Source organism: Perna viridis, chromosome 14 (assembly GCF_037379345.1).
Source record: "Perna viridis isolate PV_CMFRI_1.1 ecotype Kerala chromosome 14, ASM3737934v1, whole genome shotgun sequence".
In the NCBI taxonomy this organism is placed as follows: Eukaryota; Metazoa; Mollusca; class Bivalvia; order Mytilida; family Mytilidae; genus Perna; species Perna viridis.
In genome coordinates, this window is record NC_142458.1 from 31,923,866 (window position 1) to 31,945,602 (window position 21,737).

The 21,737-nt window shown below is 31.9% G+C and overlaps 1 protein-coding gene across 3 annotated transcripts; it reads left to right on the forward strand.

Moving 5' to 3' along the window:
• The first annotated feature begins 547 nt into the window (after positions 1-547).
• LOC148599002 (uncharacterized) lies at positions 548-21,248 on the forward strand. 3 transcript variants are annotated; one of them, XM_088561755.1, is made up of 11 exons: positions 548-751; positions 1,071-1,241; positions 2,573-2,697; positions 3,466-3,580; positions 6,024-6,101; positions 6,495-6,620; positions 7,331-7,456; positions 8,835-8,993; positions 10,336-10,656; positions 10,929-11,004; positions 20,266-21,248. In XM_088561755.1, the coding sequence occupies exons 1-11, from the start codon at positions 676-678 to the stop codon at positions 20,741-20,743; spliced, it is 1,851 nt and encodes a 616-aa protein (XP_088417881.1). In that variant the 5' UTR covers positions 548-675; the 3' UTR covers positions 20,744-21,248. The 3 variants fall into 3 exon arrangements, with proteins under 3 accessions (XP_088417881.1, XP_088417882.1, XP_088417883.1); XM_088561756.1 differs by lacking the exon at positions 6,024-6,101; XM_088561757.1 differs by lacking the exon at positions 10,929-11,004 and having other exon boundaries at positions 20,266-20,517.
• The last annotated feature ends 489 nt before the right edge of the window (positions 21,249-21,737 follow it).

Below are 21,737 nucleotides of genomic sequence, written 5' to 3' on the forward strand. Positions count from 1 at the left end.
TACTTTTATGTTGCTGGAGAATATGATTGTGAATTTGGTAAACTTCAAAAAATATATTGTTTGTATCGTATCTGAAATACATTACTTGGAATATCAGTTAAGCTTTTAAGTTATTTTCAAATTTAATTAGTTTTAAATTTTGGCAGATAAAGAAGTGGTCATATTCGCCTTTATGATTATTGGGATTTTGAGATAAAATCAATATCAGGGTGCATGTAATGACACTCAGTGTACATAATATTTCAATCAGCATGTTAGTATTAGGTGTTTTTAGAAAAGCAGAGGACGCTTACCCTACCGGTGCACCTGGTCCTTGCTCCCAGTTTTTAGTGGAGTCCGAGATGCCCATTTACTTTTGTTACTTTGTATGTATAATTTTAGTTACTATATGTTCTTTGTTGTGTATGTCTGTTTTCCATGTCTGGTCTTTGTCCCTAGATTACATTCTTTTGATTACCGCTATAACCTTGGTTCCCTTGATTACTCTTTCAAATGTTGTAATCAATATTGATCGACAGGAATTTTTGTGATAAGGTGTTTGTTTCTGACTACAAGTGAGTGTTAATCAATTCTTTGGTATCAAGACAGAGAATGTATTATTTGACAATATAAGTGCAAATTACCCTGCTAGATACTGGCTTTACTTTACCTGATAAAGAATAATTAGTGTTGGTCATGATCATGGATACAAGGTTTTTCATTGTTGTGTCATTAGTTCCGATCAACTTTGTTGTGTCATTAGACGAATGGGGTGAGTTTATTTATTATGTAGTTATTATATGAACGTTTTGTGTATTGTAATCTAAATTCGATATTTTTTCTAATCTATTAACATTATCTTGTTACATAATTTACTTCTGAAAGTTTATGGTAGAAATAAATGTAATACATGTATAGCCAATAACTTAAGCTCATTCCATTTCTTTTTTGTATAAATCAAAAATATTTCAAATGCGTTCCAGGCAATGCGCATAGTTTTTGAAAACTACAACAATGAAATATTACAAGTGCAATTATCTGCTTGTGAAACATACAGTGATTGTTTTTATATCGTATGATGTGTGTTTTAGCTATTAATTTTGTCAATGTGTCGATGAATTGGACAGCCGCTGTTGATCATTGTCTTTTTATCAATAAACGCCTTGCAAATATGGAGGATATGATACAATCAAGACACTTTAAAGATGATGATATATGGTCCGGAAATTACCTTAAATATTCCCCTTGGCTTATTATAAAAGGTACGTAATATTCTCAACTGCCATGTAACAAAGAATTTTCTTAACAAAGATTAATGTAAAAATGTCAAAGAAAATTATAAGTGATATATTATAAACCTTCAAAACTTAAAGTGTTTAGGAAATATTCAATGTTTTTAACCATTTTCAAATGAATAGACGCAAACACTTTGTTATATTAGGTCACTTAGTCTCTTACAATTTTTAAAATTATTTGTTATAAGTGAGTATATATTGTACATTGAATGTTGCAAAGATGAATCATTCTTTTAATTCTATGAATTAACTGCTGTACACGTAAAAAATAAATAATGCAAAAGTTTAGTTTATTATATTTCAAACAGTTGTAGGCATTATTACAAATATAATACTAAAGACTGAAGTACTCACAACAATAGTACTAACTGCGATAATGCAGGACACACGTACGATATGTCGGTTATTAAAAGAACACAAATTTATATATTTTAAAGTCCGAATTCAACACATTTCTATAGTTTTTATTTATTCTTGTTATTATTTTTTTTGTATTTTTCTACCGCTGTCCTTGGTTAGGGGCAGTGTTGAGCGTTCACAAATATATTAAACCCCGTCACATACATTAAGTGCATTTTCCAAGCCAGGAACCTGTAGTCCAGTTCTTGTCGTTGTCTTTAATATGTCTATTGTTATTCTTCATAGATTAGATCGATTTTCGTCTTTTATAAATAGTTTCTACTTCTTCACTTACGGGCCTTTTACAGCTAGCCTTTTTGTTCGCCAATCTTTGAAGACCGTGTGTTCACCTGTGGCTTTTGGTGGATAAATCATACCACATCTTCTATTTTTTTTATATTTTTCTGTCTGGATGATATATTTGTTTTTAGATATATTCCAAAAGTTGTCGTTAGTTATCTACTTATAGCCCAATTTATTATGAGATTGTCCAAGAGTGGGTATCAGACCAATTACATCAATAAACTTGAAACAAACGATTGTGACTTGTCGTGTAGAAAAGAGTTTAAGGAAAATGCAATGATTAAACACGCCACACATATTTGCTAGGATATGTCCATCTGTAATAGGTGATATAAGGTTTGTTTTACATAAAACATTTTCAAAACTCTACAATATCAGAAATAATAATAAATTTGTAGTCCATTTATGTTATACCCAGATTTATATAAGCGATGGCATTCAGAGTGTTAAATCTACTTGATCTAGGCATCTATATAAATCGAGGTGCTCCTTTCCCCTTTAAATGTCCGAGTAGCAGTGCCGCTCTATCAATCATATTGTTACATTTATGGTTTTTAAAACAACGAATATTTTCCTTTTATTTTATATTATTTTAGATTGTGTGAGATTAAGAGATAGCTCGTTTGGGCTAGTTGGCGCAGGTAGAAAAAACCTTCAAAAATGTACATCACAATGCCTACAGAAAGGGCAAAGTCAAGCTGGATATAAGTTCGCACAAAGTGTAAGTACAGAATATATCGAATTTAAATTAGATAGTTTATGAATATAAACGGATTTATACATTGTGATTATTATCTAAATGCAGTATTAAACTATCTCTTTCCCACTAATCATTCGAGTCGAGTTGGGTAGAGAAAACAGGTAAGATTAAACCAACGTGATTTAAATATAAACAAAATGTACTTCAATAAAGTAATACAACTTACATTTCATCAAAAGTGAAAGCAAACAATGAAAAATCAACATAACGATCAATACCGGACTTAAATAGCAGTCCATGTAAGTATCATGCAAAATCGGAAAAATGTGATACACCCCAAAAAAGGCTACATATTTTTATTTTTGTAATTAGGTTGTCTTATGGGTCTATGTTGTGAAATGTGTAATTTTTCATTCATAGCTGCCTGCTCTTAGGAGATAATCAACATAGAAAAAACAATAGATTCTATTGTATTTGAGTGTCATTTATAGAGTTATTTCCCTTAATTTTGAAATCTACAGTTCATTCTATATAATTTGTATCTCCTATGAACATGGGCGATATGAAAAACCGCATGTTACTTTCTGTTTACTATGACATTTTAAAGAACATATCAAAAATAAAAATATGTAGACTTTCCAACCATGAATCACATTTTGCATGATTCTTATGTTGAGTGCTACGTAAAAAAATAGATACATATCATACATGTGTTCATACATATTAAGATGGAAAGAATTGGTTTTATCGATATATTTGATTAGTATTTGTATTTAAATGACATTTCAGGTGGATCATATATGCATTTGTGGGTTGTCAGATGACATGTATCAACATGTCGATTATCTGCATTGTACTAACAGGATGGACAGCACTAATGACCCAGCACTTTGGCTTTACATTGGTATATTACAATTTTGATATATATTGAGATTTATATGGAATAAAAGTAGTGCAATCATTTATTATTTATATACATACTGGTATGTGTAAATAAGTTCATATTATGATGAAACAAATTATCATTAGTCTAACAGGGAATGTAAACAAAATACAAAAGAATCTTCGCCTTACATCGATATGAAAAGAATCAATGAACAATAGTTTAAACCGATATTTAATTCTATTCTGCTAGGTTTTTTTTTTACATTTTTATATGCATCGTACGCTTTTAAATTTTTTTCTGCATTCATCTTTTTATACAAAAACAAGGTGTTGTATACAGCTGTATTGAATCTGTGTATATGCACATACATGCATGCGCCTGTACTACAAGATTGAAGTCATCACTACAGAAGTTTTATGGTCGTCATCATGAACTCGTGGATTGTTATGGTGTATCCATCAGCACCATGAAAACTGATTTTTTCAACGAGTCATAGTTTTCCTTTCCTCGTTTGTGTACCCCGGACTTGACTTTTTATGAGCAACTCGGCGGGTGTTTCTAGAAAAGCAGAGGACGCTTACCCTACCAGTGCACCTGGTCCATGCTCCCATATTTTTGTGGAGTCCGATTTGCTCATTTACTTTTGTTACTTTGTATGTATGATTTTAGTTACTTTATGTTCTTTGTTGTGTATGTCTGTTTTCCATATCTGTTTTTGTCCCTGGATTGCATTCTTTTGATTACTCTTTGCGAAATGTATGATTGCAAGCACTTTTAAATTCTAAAAGGGTCTTAAATTTATGACTAAATGCTAAATTTGTCCATATCACAATTATGTGGGTGCCTGCGACACATCAATTTGATTCAAAATTCTTCAAGCATGTTATATTCTTACAACATGTACGAATGGGAGCACTTTTAAATTCCCTAACAGTCCATTATTCATGTATAAAAATAAAAATTGTAAATATAAGTAACAATCTGGTAACTTTTACACTTATATTTCAATCACAATTCTTAAAATTAACATATTTTTGCAAAATGTATGAGTGCGAGCACTAAAGTTCCAAAAGGGTCTAAAATAATGACTAGAGTGCTGAGTTTGTCCAAATTACAATCATGTGGATGGCTGCGACTCATATAGTAATCAAATACTTAAAATTGACAAATTTCTGTAAAATGTATGGATGCTAGCAGACTATTTTTAAAATAAAATGATATATTATCATTTTTTTAAATTTAAAAGATTTTTAAAATAAGGATAATGAATAAGTGAAATATTTAAAAAATACCGTTATATTGTTCATATAGGGTTATGAGTTTATCGGTTTTCTTACTAGTAGGACAGTATTTAATAAATTTTCTACAAAAAAAAAAAAAAATGAAATCCAATCAACTTAATTAAGCTTAATTAAGAATTGATTGAAATCAACATTTAACTAGTAATAGCTTTAATATCAAAAGTTGTGAATGAGTAGTTGAATACCTTATAATGTAGAAAATATAACATTTCAATGATTTATCTGTTAATTTTAAAATTGTACAACGACAAATGGGAGCGAAAATACAATCACCGAACATTGGCTTTATAGTGTAAGAAATATCTACACACTCACATAGACTAAGAATACCTTTTAACAAATATACAGTTTAAAGTGGGTTAAGCAGTTACAATACGATTGTTTTATAACAAATTGAAAACTGACTTTTTAGTGTGGTATGGGAAATTTGGAATTTATAAGACTATTTTATTAACTTTCCATTTTTTGATTGTTTGCTATACATACAGTTTATTTATAACTGAAAGAACAGCAGATTGGTATTGTGATCTAACCATAGTATCTTAGTTTATAAACAAAAGATAAAATTTATGTGAATCATTGTTTGAAACTGAAACCGTTTGTGTTGAGTGTAATCTTCCCATTTTACTAGTAATTTTGCATTTTCGGAGCGGAGATTTTGAACCTCCAAACTTCACTAAAAATAAGTAGGCATGCTACATGCAGACATGTGTTCAACCGGAAGACCCATATATTCCATTGTACATCTTTGCTGACGTATATCCCGTAAACAGTGTGCTTATAAGAGATAGCAGGCACCAAACCGGGTTAAAATATATAGCATACATATGTGTTGTTGTTTTAACTTGTTTTTGTTTTCCTTTAAGATGACAAAATATATAGTACAGTATAAAGTACATTGTATAATTCCTAATCGCTTGCAGATATGCATATTGTAAAAACAGACAAAAAAATATGTAGTATATGATTACATATTTCGTGTTATATTTGCTTAAGCGTGTTACAGTTTAAAAATATCAGGTTAACATTTTTGTGTTTTGTTTTTCTTTATTTTGTTGGTTTTTGTTTTTGTTTTGTTTTGTTATGTTTTTTGTTTCGTTTTGTTTTTGTTCGTTTTATTTTGTTTGCTTTTTTGAATGTTTTTTTCTGTATCTTTACAGTCTCAAATAAAACTTTCCTGAACAGAAAATGTCATTTCAATGTACCTGATACGCCACTGAGAAGCAAATCTTTATTAGGTAATATTTGTCTTGAAGAACTTTATGTTATCTGTTGAAGAGCAATTCAGTTGGATGTTCTGAGTTTTACACAAAAGTCCAATACATCGGAGTTCTTAGTTTTTTTTTACTTAATGGTTTGTTGTATATTGTCCTAAGTTTGTTACGTAATGCTGAAACCTCTTATATACAAAATATATTAAACCAGAAACGTTTGAAGATGTTCTATCTTCTTACTGTTTTATTTTCTCTTATCTAACTCCGTATTCAAAAAAATTGCATTAGAAAGATATTTTGATAGCTTTTAAAATTCTATATTTAAGTATCCGTACGAAATTTGATTTACGTTAATGAACGTTCAGTAATTTAAAACCAAAACATGCAATACCTTAATTCTTGATTTTCATTTGGTAGATATTAAGTATTGGAAGAAAGATCACCCATTCTGCAAAAACAATATGATTACTTTGTTACAAAGTGAAGAAGAACTATCAGCTGTTAGAATTCCTGCCATCGAATTATCTGTTAGACATGGTTCAGGTAGTACAATGTATATTGTGGTACACATATATGATAAGGAGATGAAATCGAATGAACATATTAAATACCAGTCCATGTAAGATTCAGAATGTCTGTTGCACAGTTCATTCGTGATGACGAAAACTCCAATGGTTGCTTTTTCACTCTACATTTTCAATATATTTTAGGTACGACTGTCCTTTTTAAACTCTGAACTGTATTATTAGAAAACTGTACTTTCAACTCCCACTAAAATTAATCAAAGTAAACCAAATCAAGAACAATTACGCTTGCAAATTGACAATCTAACACACAATATATACATGTTTTTTTTTTATCTCGAAAGTGCTTCAATCGAATGACAAACTAAGATTAATTAATTTGTGGGTGCCTGTTTCAGAAGTAGAAATAAAAGTAAGTTTGGTTGGTTTTTTAGATGCATGATTCAACTTCTGTCTCATTATAATAAAGACTGCAACTCAAGCATAATTTTTCAAACAAGAAATATAAAACATATTTTACTACTGACGGTATATTGTTGAATCCATTTACTCCATCAGCACGCAAAACAAGAGCGGAAAAAAATCAAATAGGTTGTATACAACACATATAGTTTTAATGAGAAGGGGGCAATAAGACTGACAATGAATGACAGGTTTTTGATTCATTTTTTTTTCAAAACAAGAGCTTCATTCCAGTGCTTTATTTTTCTGTTCTTTGTCTTTTTGTAGATTTACCTGATCGCGATGGGCTTGACGAAAATGCGTGTTTCACAATAGCATGTTCATTTAATTCATGTTCAAAAAAGGAACATAGTTGCAAGGATGACACAGTTCCTGGATTTTATTGTATAAAAGGTTTGTAAACAAAATATGCCAAATATAGTTTTGCGTTCATGTGTTATCCTATCACAAACACTCTGCGCATCACTCATCTATCTACAATTACACTAGAATAAATCTTACCCAGTATGTAAACACTCGATATTGCAAAATCATTTCAAGCGAAGAAGGAGTAAAAATTACTGACGCAAAATGCAAATAAAAATACGTTTTCTCTTGTGATTTTTTTACTGTTTGTGTATTTTTTGAAAACGTCAATTAGTAATAAAATGCATATGTAAGTATTATCACAGAACGAATCAAGTAGTTACAGGACATTAAAAAAAATTGGAACAAATCATCTTTCTAGAACAAAAAGCCACTAGAGAGGAGAACATGGTTTTTTTTCTCTATAAATTGAGCTGAGGTTGGCAGAGAAATTAAGGTAGTAAAAATCATAGTCAAGAAAGAAAAAGACATACATAACAAAGAACACGAAATAATCAAAACAAACACGCAATTAAAAACAAATGTAACTGAGCAACCCTGAATACACATAACACTTTGACATGAACCATTGGTACGCGTCCGCTGCTGTTCAATCCAGGAAACAGAGATTCTAGCAGAAACCAAAGAATGTAATCCAGGGACAAAGACCAGACATGGAAAACAGTAAACACAAGAGAGAACTTCAAGTAACAAACATAATACATACAAAGTAACAAAAGTAAATAAATGAGCAACTCGGACTCCACTAAAAACCGAGTTAATCATTAAAAGTCAAGTCCGGAATGGACGAAAAAGTAAAAGAAAACTATATCATAAGGCCTCTGGAACAGGTTTATGTTGCTGGAAGATAGAAGCCATCACTATATATTTCAGGGTTGTCATCAAGAACTCATGGATCGTTTGGGTGTATCCATCTGCACCGAAAAAAGAAAACTGATTTGTTCAACGTGTCATAGTTTTTATATCCTCTTTCGTCAACCCTGGACTAAAAAAATATGAGTAGATAGGTGCTTCGAGAAAAGCAGAGACTGTTTACACTACCGGAGCATCTGGTCCATGTTCCTAGTATTTCAATGGAGTCCGAGATGATCATTTTCTTTTGTGTTTATTTGAACATGTTAGTTTGGTTATTTCATGTTCATGTTGTGAAGTCTTTGTTCCTGTTACAATCGTTTGATTTCAGCTCGAATATTATTCCCCTTGCTTATTCTTTCATCTCTTAAAATGTGAGTTAATTAGTTTTTTTCATTACTATCAGACTTTAAAAGGGTATGATAATTAAATATCAAACTACCTTTTGTTAAGAATTGCAGCATTCTAAGAACTATTGACGGAATGATATTATTGAAGTCCATGTCAGTATTGTTAATACATGCTTTTCATAAATGTTCCACACATTTTATAGATAATTCGACAGTCACGTCTACTAAGGGATATGTTACAACAGACGGAATGCAAACAACCGATATGACATCGTACCAAGATTCCAGTACATGGATAACAAGCAGCGGTTCTGAGTCTACCTCCAAAGAAATACATATTAGTGAATCCAATAAATCGACGCGTAAGTTTTGGAATTAGTTCCCTTACATTTATATCTTTAACTTACAATTCGAACCACACTTTTTTCAAAATTCTTTTTGTATTCCTTTCATATTATATATTATCTACTAAACTTAAGTTTTGAGGTAATGCAGAGTTTCAGAACTCATGTTGCATGACTTCTCAGCATAATGAAATGAAAAATAATTGCAATCTAAGAGTAATCAAGGGAACCAAGGTTATAGAGGTAATCAAAACAATGTAATCCAGGGACAAAGAGCAGACAGGGAAAACAGACATACACAACAAAAAAAAAAAAAAAAAAAACATAAAGTAAATAAAATCATACATACAAAGTAACAAAAGTAAATGAGCAACTTGGACTCCACTAAAAACTGGGAGCATGGACCAGGTGCACCAGTAGAGTAAGCGTCCTCTGCTTTTCTAGAAACACCCGCCGAGACTCAGTTTTGTTTTGTTTTCAAGACTAGTAAAGGGAACCAATACTCGAGCGGTAATCCAATGAGTATACTAAATACCTAACTGGGAAAATAGACAAACACAACAAAGATCATAAAATTTCTAATATAATACTTATAATGAAACAAATGCAAATCAGTAACCTGTACTCCACCATAAACTGAGAACATGGATCAGATGCACCGGCCTCTGTATTTTGATAAAATACCTGCCGAGTTGTTCATAATATGGCACGCTCGTGAAATAATTTGCTACGGTTAGAATGCCCTCTGTTGAAAAACACTTCCACAATACTAGTTTTACATGTCGTCTTTCGAAAATCCCAGCTTTTTGACACCATCTTCTTCTGTCTGTTTATAAGATGATTTTGAACCGTTTTTAACAAAGCATTGACAAGTTCTACGTATTTGTATTTAGGTGTTCAATCCTTTTTATAGAAGCGATGTATAATGCCTTTTCGTCGGGATTTCGACTGAGTATGAGGAAAAATAATATTAAGAACTGAACAAAAATAGGTCTGGATGATATTTCATTTCAATAATAATATAGTAATAAGGGTTTCAAGAAGACAATTGTTTGACCTCCAACTGATGTTAGATTGACTAAGAACTGTCATTCCGTTCAAGATCAAACACCTCATAGTTTATATCACTCTTATTCAGGGAAGGTCTTTTTGTTTTCGATTTATCCATTTTCTGTCATAGGCCTTTATAGCATTTACGAAAGTTATAATAACAATGTATGGGGCATATTTCACGACATTTTGGACTTACAGGACTGACTTTACAGACAGAATTGTTTTCGACGATGTCTAAATGATCATATTTGAGTGAAGAGTTTAGGCAAAACAAGTCAAGCATAGTAACACTTTGAAAATATTTCAGAAAATGACAGTTCAACGACTATATCCGAATCAAGGGAGACTACATACACAGAGCTGGAACATAGTTCAATCGGAGAGAGTACTATATCATATCAGTCTACCAATCTAGGTTCTACTGCGGGTAGTACAGTTGAAATTAAAACAACTATCCCAATTCATTCTACTACAAATACGGCAATTACAGAAGAGTTCGAGTCAACTCACAAACTACAACCAACTTCTTCAAACGTTCAACACCATACTTCAACCGAAATACAAAGTTCCATAATCGTAACTTCATCAACAACAATGGTAAAAAAGACCATCGCCAATGAAACAAAAAGTAAGTCGATGCAACTGTTACATTTTGAAGACACAGTGTAATATCAACAAAATTGTTGACAATAAAGATTTCAAGAAATTAATCTTTAAACAAAAACAATTAAAATGCATTGCAACAATCATCTCAAGGTTTGTTTAACGCGTTTTATTAGTGAGAAGTTAAGGATAAAATATGTTTTATATGTATTGTTACATGCCTAGGTCGTTTTGTAACTATTTGTAAATTGATTTATATAACATTAATACAAAGTATGTTTTTCATGACAATTACAGTGTTGATCGGAGTTGGCAGTGGCATCGTTGGCTTTTTGATAATTATAATGACAGCACTTTCGGTATACAAAACAAGGTAAATGATTGTCAATGAAACACGAAAAATTATTTCGGATATCGCTTTTTGTATACAAATATGGAACGCATTGCTTTAGAATTTAATGAAAACATATACTAAATGTGATAGAGTTCAGGTAAATTTATGTGTTTCATTTACCAAGCAATTTGTCGCCAAAATATTCCCTATACTTTTTCAGTAAAAGCCTACCTTTGTACCCCTCCTCGAAAAACAAGAAATCTAGATTTTTTGTCCTCCTGTAGTTAAACGTCAAATTTATTTTGGGATATTAAATAGGATTAAACTAAATATATGTGTATATATCCTCGTTGGATTATTCTAAGGCTGTAACTTAGTACACGATGTATGGTAGTACCGAACAGCTCAGTTAGGTGTTATTATGTCGGATAGAGTATCAAATTAACGATACATGTCACTGTACTCGGCGTCACATAAATAAGATACCGTTAACACTTGAATAAATATATTTTCTACGACATTATTAATACCTACCGTCGTTTAAAGTCTTAAATGACTTGCTCATTCGTTAAGCCAAACGGCTTCTCCCTTAACATTTAATCGTTAAATTCCGGTGAGATTTTATTTCTCGGTCCTAATATTTACATTGTCAAAAGTCGGCCATGTTTACAGTGATCGGGTTGCTAGGAGATAATGTTTACGTTTAAATGGTTTGTCCAAAAACCGAAGAACCCATGATGCATTTCGGCGTTAGTTCGGATATCTCGGATTTCTTCTATGCGAACAATGTACAATACCAAGAAGTTTTTCAAGCAGAGGATTGTCACACGGGAACTTACGAACTTTGGTTGTAAACAAATCGTCCCATAGAAACCAATATGGCGGATATTAGTATGGGATTTTCCCGTAAGGATTTGTTACGCACGATTTAAGGCAATAAGCGACTCGTTGGTACTAACACGTCATGCATATATACGAACAATTTTCAGAATAAATAAAAGAGAGACAACTCCAGTGATAAGCCCCGACAATTAAAAAAGTGGAGCTTCAATTCGAAAATGTGCTGTATGTGACATCGAGTATACAATTCAATATATACAAACAGAATGTGACGACTCTATTCGCTACACTGCTCCATCGGATCAAATTGATACAGGGAAAATAATGTACGCATAGAAGGGTCTGAAAATGTATATGTATAATTATGTAGCCTAACGTCTCATATCTCCTTTATGGTATCACGATTGAGTCGATAACACTGACGGTAATTAAATGTAAAATATTTACCGTTACCAACCGAAAAATCGTTGAAATTGAATAGTCACGCCGTAATTGAAGAGGGAATCGTATAGCGCGATGTTAAAACCTAGATTTAACCCACCATTTTGTTTGAAATGACTGTACCAAGTCAGGGTCATTGTGGTACCAGCTGCTGCGGTGGTGCTGTGTCTATTTTGCCAGATTTATTATGGACTTGAATTAGTTATGAATCGGATAAGTGTTCGGTAATTTTGTTGTTACTGTTGTTTTCAATGTAAAATACCTTGGCGAATTTATGCTTCAGTAGGATATGATGTAATTGGTATTTCATGTTCCGAACTACCATGATTTATACTTTTTGGGTTCTTTTGGGGACGTTTGACGAGTTGCAAAGTCAGGGAACAAAATACTCATACTGATCATACATTCATTGTAAATTTCATATGTGTGGTATACAAAATGAAACACATTTGCTTAATTCAGGCTCTAAGTTTGTTTCGTTTTTGAGTAACAAGTATTCTGGAGACCACCAGTTCAAGACTATTACCAGAATATAATAGCATTAAAACCTTTGATTTTTCAACGCTGTATACTTCTATTCCCTATACTCAATTAAAATCCTGACTTAAAAATATTATACATCGTTGTTTTTCATGCTTTGTAAGAAATTGTTCCAAATCATCTTCCAAATATACAAAAAAGATGTTTACAGAATGCTGGAAATGTTAGTCGACAACATATTTGTTCAGTATGATGGACGCGTATTTTACTAAAAGGGCGGTATTCCAATGGGGAAAAAAATGTGCTTCTCTACTTGCCGACCTATTCCTTCACTCTTATGAGGCTGACTTTATAGCTGTTTTGATCCGAAAGAAAGAATATCGTTTAGCTAGATCCTTAAATCTCAGGTTCCGCTATATAGATGACGTATTATCTTCACATCGGGCTAGACTTCTAACAATTAGTCTCCTGGAGCAGGGTTTTGTGGCTAAAAGATTGAATTTATCACTACAGAAATTTTATGTTCGTCGTCATGAACTCGTGGATCTTTACGGTGTATCCATCAGCGCTACGTAAACTGATTGGTTCAACGTGTCATAGTGTCATTTTCCTCTTTCGTGTACCCCGGACTTGACTTTTTATGAGCAACTTGGTGGGTGTTTCTTGAAAAGCAGAGGATGCGTACATTACCTAGTCCATGCTCCCAGTTTTTAATGGAGTCCGAGTTGCTCATTTGCTTTTGTTACCTTTTATGTATTATTTTACTTACCTTATGTTCTTTGTTGTGTATGCCTGTTTTACATCTTCTGGTTTACATTCTTTTGATGGCCGCTATAACTTTGGTTCCCTTAATTATTCTTATATATTTGACTGGATGAAAAACTAATAAACCAGTTTTTTTAAATTTATTAAATGTGACTTGATTCAATTATTGATTGAACTAGTGGAATTCTTACCAACAAAAACATTTCAATTGTTGTAAGATATCATGTACGAATAGCCATTTTTGCAGGCTTTATAGGTTAAGGACTTATGTATGATTCTCCTAAGTTAACACCTATATGTACATGTACGGGGATTAATATGACGTTTACCTGTACTTTGAATCTTCTCTAACATTTTTGCTTATCTGGACTCAAGATTTTAAAATTTTTAAAACGACTGCAAAATTGTGGTTATATAATGTTACATGTACATGTATGCTGTTATCATTGTCCGTGTTGTCGAAATCGTTTGTAGACACTTGGTTTTCATTCAATAGCTTGAAATTTTTTTCTTGATCGTTATGATATTTTATAACAGGGTTCCAAATCACAAAAGGAGGCTTGGTTTTGATTTAAGGTATTGTGGCCTCGACTATTCAATAATCAGCGGCAAAAGGCAAAAACAGCTTTTCATAAAATTTAAAGGGAATAGGAACCCTTTTCAACATGTTGAATATTTTGATAGTCTTTACATAATACAAGAAGAATCTGAAGTGAATTTTCATATATTGTTTTTAATTACTTAATTAGAGAGAGGATAATTGATCTAAATTTATGGTTACAGGGGACAGCCATATTTGCAATAAAATGATCTCCCTTACTGCAAAATTACCAGATGGCAGCACTAAGTATGATGTAAATGTGGCACTTGATCTGATGTAGTATTAGGTAAACAACCCTAAAACTGTGAAAAATGTACAGTTTTTCACAAATAGAAAATTATGAATGTGTTTGTGAAAATTTATTTTACTTGTAAGTGAAGTTTACATTTCTATTAAATGGAATATACACAAGATAATAATGGAACAAAAAGGACGTATATTTGTTGTCATTGACAATGCTGATGTATTATATATTTTTGTTCTATACCTTACTCAATTTTAGAGATCATTCAATTTATTGGAAGACAAAATCAAAAGTTATTTAAAAAAATATTTTGAAAGATTTTTTTACAAAATAAAGTAGTCAATATTCTTGAATTTGAAATTTCATGCAGTGCAAACAAAGAGAAAAACTTTTTTCATCAGTTATCTTCTTTTTGTTGTAAACAAATTATAAAAGTATAATATTATTTACATCTAATTTTTGTCTGATGACCTGCTGTTCTGCCTCGAATTATTATATTGATTTTTTTCAAAACTGTTTTCAATTCTCAGTTTTGATATTTTTCATAATACAATTGTTTTGAATTATATTTTCTACTTCACACACACTTTGTTTCTTGTATGACCACATGTTGAGATTAAGCATTACTTGATAAGATAAGTGCCACAGATACGTCATAATCATGATGCATTTTGGGAAAAAATGTCAGCCTCCTGTGTTTATACTTATCAGTTAATTAAGGCTAATTAATGAGGCTTTAAAATTAAAGAAACACATTTTTATGCATGTTTAGAAAGATACTATTAAATTAGAGTAAAACTCTTTTGCATATAACTCCAGTAAAAGCATTGGAATGTCTTTGATATTGTTTTTGTCAGAAATTCAGGGCAAAAACGTTCATTTGTCCGATACCCAGACAATAACTTGACTATTAGTGGGTGGACCATTTGCAATTGTACTACAAGATGCCATAACACCAAGGGAACACTTGTATTTATTTTTGGGGAAGCGACTTGACATTTTCTGAATTAAGCTCCAGAAACATGCATTTTTGTCAAGAAAATAACTCGTTGTAAATTTTTGTCCAACTTGGATTCCTAATAACAATCCCTGCTTGCATTTTGCAATCATTTTTCAGATATTATGTAAAGTTTTTCACGTTACAAGGTCAGAGTGGCCACGTCTTTCGAATTGGACTGCTTTTTTTCTATCAGATTTCACCTATCTCTTATGGTTTTCAAGTTATAAGGGGTCAAAGGTGCCACACCTGAAAAAAAATGAAATTTTATTTTTGGTGTGATTTTGAAAAGTTTTAATGGAATTTAAAATTTTGTCCTATATTGTATCCATAATTATCTCTCTGGTTAAATGTACCCAAATCTAACATTGTATCCACACTTGTCCCAACTGTTCAGGGTTTGGTTACTGCAGTTGTTTCATGGTATGCTCTAGGAAACTCTATATTGGCATTGTGACTTGAGCCAAGCAAGAATAAGGGATCACAAAGGAGCCAAAAACAACTTTATTATTATTTCTGGGCGAATAATTGTGAGAAAGTGAGTGAATTGCTTTTCAATTGTGCCACAAGGTACTATATATCCCTATTGATGTTGCAGGTTTTGACTGAACCAATTTGGATTAACAGTCAAAATTTAACCAATTCTGTTCTGGTTAAATTTTTCTCCTGTGTCAAATATCTAATTGTAAACAAATTGAAAGTTTGAATGATGTGTCCCTACTTTCCCCAACTGATCAAGGTTCAACCTCTGTGGTAGTTGAAAGCTGCACCCTGCAAAGCACTTAATTGTCTGATATTCAGCATATTGTTTTCTATCAGTCTGTCTTAAAAAAAAATTAAGATGGGGTGCACAGAGATAAATTCCGTCAAATGATTATAATATCTAGATTTTTCTGGGTTGGGTTGCTTTGATATGCTGAATCTGCAAACTTGTTCATGCATTTAGATTTTTGGCCTGATTTTTTTAATAATGGAGTTCCGTTAAAATGATAGATCTAGGGTAAGGGACATAACTCTTACAAATCATTGGAATGTTTGTGTAAAGTATTTAACATCAATTTCATGTAAGCATCAAAGTAACTTGAATTTATTTCATTCTGTGCCAAATGAACACTTGATAGGCTTTGGTGAAATTGAATATGATACAAACATATCATTGATATCAATAGTTATGTCCCTTATCCTATATCTACCTCCTTAAGTTACCTGTTATCGTTATTGTTTAAAATTATATTTTATGTCATATGTACGTTGTATGTATATTCTTGATTTCATTAAAAATTAAGAATTATAAAATGAGATTATGCGGATTTATACCTAATTTTGAATTGGGATGTTTGGCCATAAAACTTTATGTCAATTTAAAAAAATTGACCCAATTTTTTAGGGCCCTGTAACAAAAAGTGGAGGTTGCCGTAAATTGATTATTCTGTCCCTCGGTCCGTCTGTCCGTCCATTACAAACTCTTCTCCTTTTTTGTCTTTCAATGTAGGCTTTTGATACTATGTATTTTAATAGATCATCTGTACACGATTTATTGCGTGCCATGCAAAGTGGCCAATGACCTTTGAACATTGACCTCAAGGTCAAATTTCTAGTGACAAACTTGTGTCCAGGCTGTAACTTATTTGTCTTTGGATATGGGCTTTTGATATTTGACATGTGGGTAGATCACTTAAACAATGTGTGTCAGGTACCATGGATAATGGCCTGTGACTTTGAATTGTGACCACAATGTTAAATTCCTGTTTTTTCAGTGACTCGTGTCCGGACTATAACTTTTTGGTCTTTAGATGTAGGGTTTTGATATTTTGCATGTGGTAAGATATCATAAAAAATGTATGTCAGGTTTTAGTGACAAATTTGTGTCTGGAATGCATTTGATTCATACTTCTTTCTCAACTGGTAAATATTTCTATAGAATATGAGTGCCCTATTAAAAATAGAACATTTCGAGTCTACAAGCTTTTCAAAATCCATTTCGGACATTGTATATATTGCCTAAATACCATGGCTAGGCTCACAGAGATGGATTCCATCTCAATGATTTCTATTTTGTGCCTAATACTAAATTAATGACAGCTGCGAAGTTTAAATTTGTGTCAATATTTGACCAAACTGTTTAGACTGTTTAGATTTGGAGATATTTCAATATGTATCCCACAGAACATTTTATTTCTCTAAATCTTGCAGACCTTATGTTGATTGTTGTTTGATATGTTAAAAAAACCTGATTTGACATTATTAATATTATATATGTTGATATTTCTGTACAGACAGATAAAAGCAGATAAAAATTGTGATATATGAATTACAAGTGTTGTCTGTTATATGTGAATTGTACTAGTCACGAACAAATCATATTGTCAAATATTGCCATTTACTACAGATAATTTCAGATGCATCATTTTTGCATGGCTTCTGGATAGATTGAGGCAGGTGAAAGTGCACTCACTAAAATAGGCAATGCATTGGTTGAAATTGTAAATTAAAAAAGAAAGCAATACAAAAATATATAATTCAAGTAATGCACCACAAACTGTTCTATTAGCTTCCGTGCGCCCATTTTGTAAAGCAAATAAAAAATTTCTTCGTTTGTTAAGCTCTCCTTGGCAACCCGAAACACTTCTGTGTCAAGCCTGTCACTATATCTATTTTAAAAATTAAATTAACATCAACGAATAAAGTAATATGTATTCTATAAAATCTAACTATATATATTGTGACTTGCCTACAGATACGTTTTTGAAAATATTTAAGTAATGTACTTGTACATAATTATATAAGGACTTCATTAGGCATGAAAACTTTTAACTTCTATACTCACACCCGTCAATGAGGTTCTCCAGTCAAACCACATCACTTGTTACTCCCGTTGTTGTATCAATTCAATGTGGATCCTGAAAAATGCGAAAGATCTTCGGGAGAATCTCAATTCAAGATTGTTATCCGAATAAAATAGCATTAAAATCTATGATTTTTCAACACTTTATATTTCTATCCCCCATACTCAGATAAGATCCCGACGCAAACATATTATACATCTTTGGACATATTTGGAAGATCATTTGGAAGTAATTCCAAAACATCTTCCAAATATACAAAAAAAGATGTTCAAAATAATGGAATTTGTGATCGACAATATATTTGTCAAGTGTGGTGGATGCGTTTTTCAACAAACGTTCGGCATTCCAATGGAAACAAATTGTGCTCCTACACTTGCTGACTATCCCTTAACTCTTTTAAAGCTGAGTTTCTATGTGATCTGATCCGACGGAAAGAACATTGTACAGCTAGATGCTTTAATCTCAGGGTGCACTATACAGTTACACTGAGGCGCACTGTTTCACACACCAAGTTACCCTGGTCAAATTTGTAAAACTTTAAATTAAAAGTTGAAATTTGGTGGATATATTGATTAAATGTAGATAAACATTTATACATAGACAGATGTAATATATGTTATGGTAAACAGGTGTACTTTAAATGAAAAATGGTATCCGGAACGTTTCAGTCCCCTGCCGTATTAGGATCTCTTCTCAGCAGCAGATGGCTGAATTTTTTAAATACCTTATTTCGCACGAACCTTTGGGACTAAAATTGTGGGAGAATGAATCGAAAAGGATCATTATTTTACTTTCATTTCTTTTATTATTTTTTTCCACCTACTCCATGCATGCTTTCATCCTGTGGTAGTGTCTTTCAATTATGCAGATGTTAGACGTGTTATATTTAAATGTTGATATTAATCATTTATCCTTAATATTCAGTTCATTCATTATCAATCCGTTTATTTTTGTTATAATTGATTTTTTGAATACATGGGATCAATTTATCAAATACTTAAAAACGACAATACGTGCCAAACTACCTCTGTATTAAAATTTCAATTAATTTACGTTTCGACAAGACATTTTCCGTAGAATTGTAACACATAATAATCATATCTATATGTTGTACTGTATTGTCCTTGTTGCATGATTAAAGAAGTCATGAAATAAAACATTTGTATATAATGGACGACACGTGTTTTACGGATCACCAAACCGTGCAAAGATGAAAGAGGCCGCACACCTATGCTTCTTCAATATATCGAGACAAGAGTAGAAAAAAGCAATTGCTCATATAATGTTCAATTGTTTTCACATTAATTAAATGTCTCCACTTTTCGGCTTTGTTTATACTAAGCAGTCAGTTGCTTCGCCCTGAGGATTTGTAGAAAATTCATAAAAAGGGTTAGAAAAATGTCCACTCGGCATACATATTGAACAAGAAACCACGGTTGCATATATTTTTGTTGGAACAGATAGCTAGGCTAAAATATTTATGTACAGAATGTTGAAAAGTATGTTTACCTACTGCCTTACCTGCAGTCATCATTGAGTCGAATATTAATTGGGAACTTGTTTTAAGCATTGCAAAATCACGAAAAGATCCATGACATTACAAGGGAAGCCGAATCCAGATTTATTTCATTTCTCAGTTGACGTATTTCAAAATAGAGTGATGAAAAGCTCTCTGAACCAAATTGGTTCTGTGTGCTGGCCATGGTGCCCATTCGGCAGCCTAGTAGGTATACTTTTTCTAATCATTTCGGTATCACGACAACTGTTGGCCATCTACTAAAATTAATACACTGATATATTTTCCACAAGTGGACCTCATTAGATACCCGAAAAGGGACTTAAAATCCATGAAACCTCTTTAGTAGTAGCAGATTTTGCTTTTGAAACGGTTTTTGTTGCTATTAAGTGATCATTTTGTTCACATTTTGTACTAAATAAACAAAATGCTTCTGTTTATTTTTTGGCAACATATTGATTCCTAAATGGTAGATATTAGTATACCTGATATTGATATTGGAGCTGCACAGAGGTTTTCGCCATGTACTATTTTTCCTCGCTTTATTTATATTTTTGTCTTGTTTTACAGAGTCAAATCAAAAACACATAGGAAAAATCAAAAGAGCGATTTCCATGACTTTCCTGATGATCCATATAAAACCACTGGTGTTTTACCTCAAACGACAAATACAGCAATAGGTGTGTCTAGCAATCACAACACAAATACCGGTATTTTGAAAAATAGTGATGAAAACAGACCTTATGTGAAGTATGTAGATGAAGGGCATAAGAAAGACAAAAATGATGTAGTTCAACATCAAAGCGGGGTTGGCGCAAAAGCACAGGAAATATTGGTGTCAAATAACATATCTGATGATGTCATCAAGGCAACCGGTACTAAATCTGATAGCGAGCTGAATAACCATATTAATGAAAATCTGCCATATATTTCAAAAAATAGTACAACATCTAAACCGTCTTTTAGTTCACGTTCAGACGACCAAACATACAACAAAACTGTTGACAGGTCTTCATATAGTGACAATGTTGAATCTACTTCATTGTAGATTTAGGTTGTGGAGATAACATTTATCCACACTATAATGTATTGGGTTGTATGGGTGAGTGGAGTATGCATGTTTTAATTTTAATTAATATATTTAATTTTTTTTTTGTTTATTTAGACATAATTCGGGTTTTGACATTGACATGTATGTCTTTTTTATTGAAATGATATATTGATGTAATTCTATTGTAGCTGAGTAGTTCGAACCAAATCATATTGTCGATAGAAACGTGAGTTTTTCTTATAATCTCATTCTGCAAATACATACTTTGTATATACGGAAGAATTATCACCATATTAATCATTCGTGTATCTGTCAATTGTAATCTGTTGAATCAATATCTCGGATGATGTTGGATGACTTATTATGATTTATTTTATTGTATAAAAATTGGTGAGTACACGACTTTATATTGTTTAACTTCTTCGTAGGTAATATATTATTCGTTGATTCCTCGAGGGCTGCATGTAGTATCATTGTAAACATTGTGTTTCAGAATAAAATAAAGTTTTTGATGTAAAGTTATCACGATTTTGTTATTTATTCTATTTATACAATGTAATATGTGGACATATCTAAATACATCCTACATATAATGCACAAACTGTCCTCAAGATTTATACATTCTTGAACAAAAACAAATACAATACTTTACGAAGCTACCAGTAAAATATATAAGTAAAAAAAACAAGGAGCAGATGTTAAAGAAGTATACGATAGTTATAAAAATATTAACAATTATACTCAATAAGTAGTTCATTGTTTAGGTTTTTTTTATTGCATGTGCTGATACCATTGAAATAATGCCTGTAGTAGAAAGTATTCCGCTAACTTCATGAACGCTTACCCTACCGGTGCACCTGGTCCATGTTGCTCATTTACTTTTGTTACTTTGTATGTATGATTTTAGTTACTTTATGTTCTTTGTTGTGTATGTCTGTTGTCCATGTCTGGTTTTTGTCCCTGGATTAGATTCTTTTGATTACCGCTATAA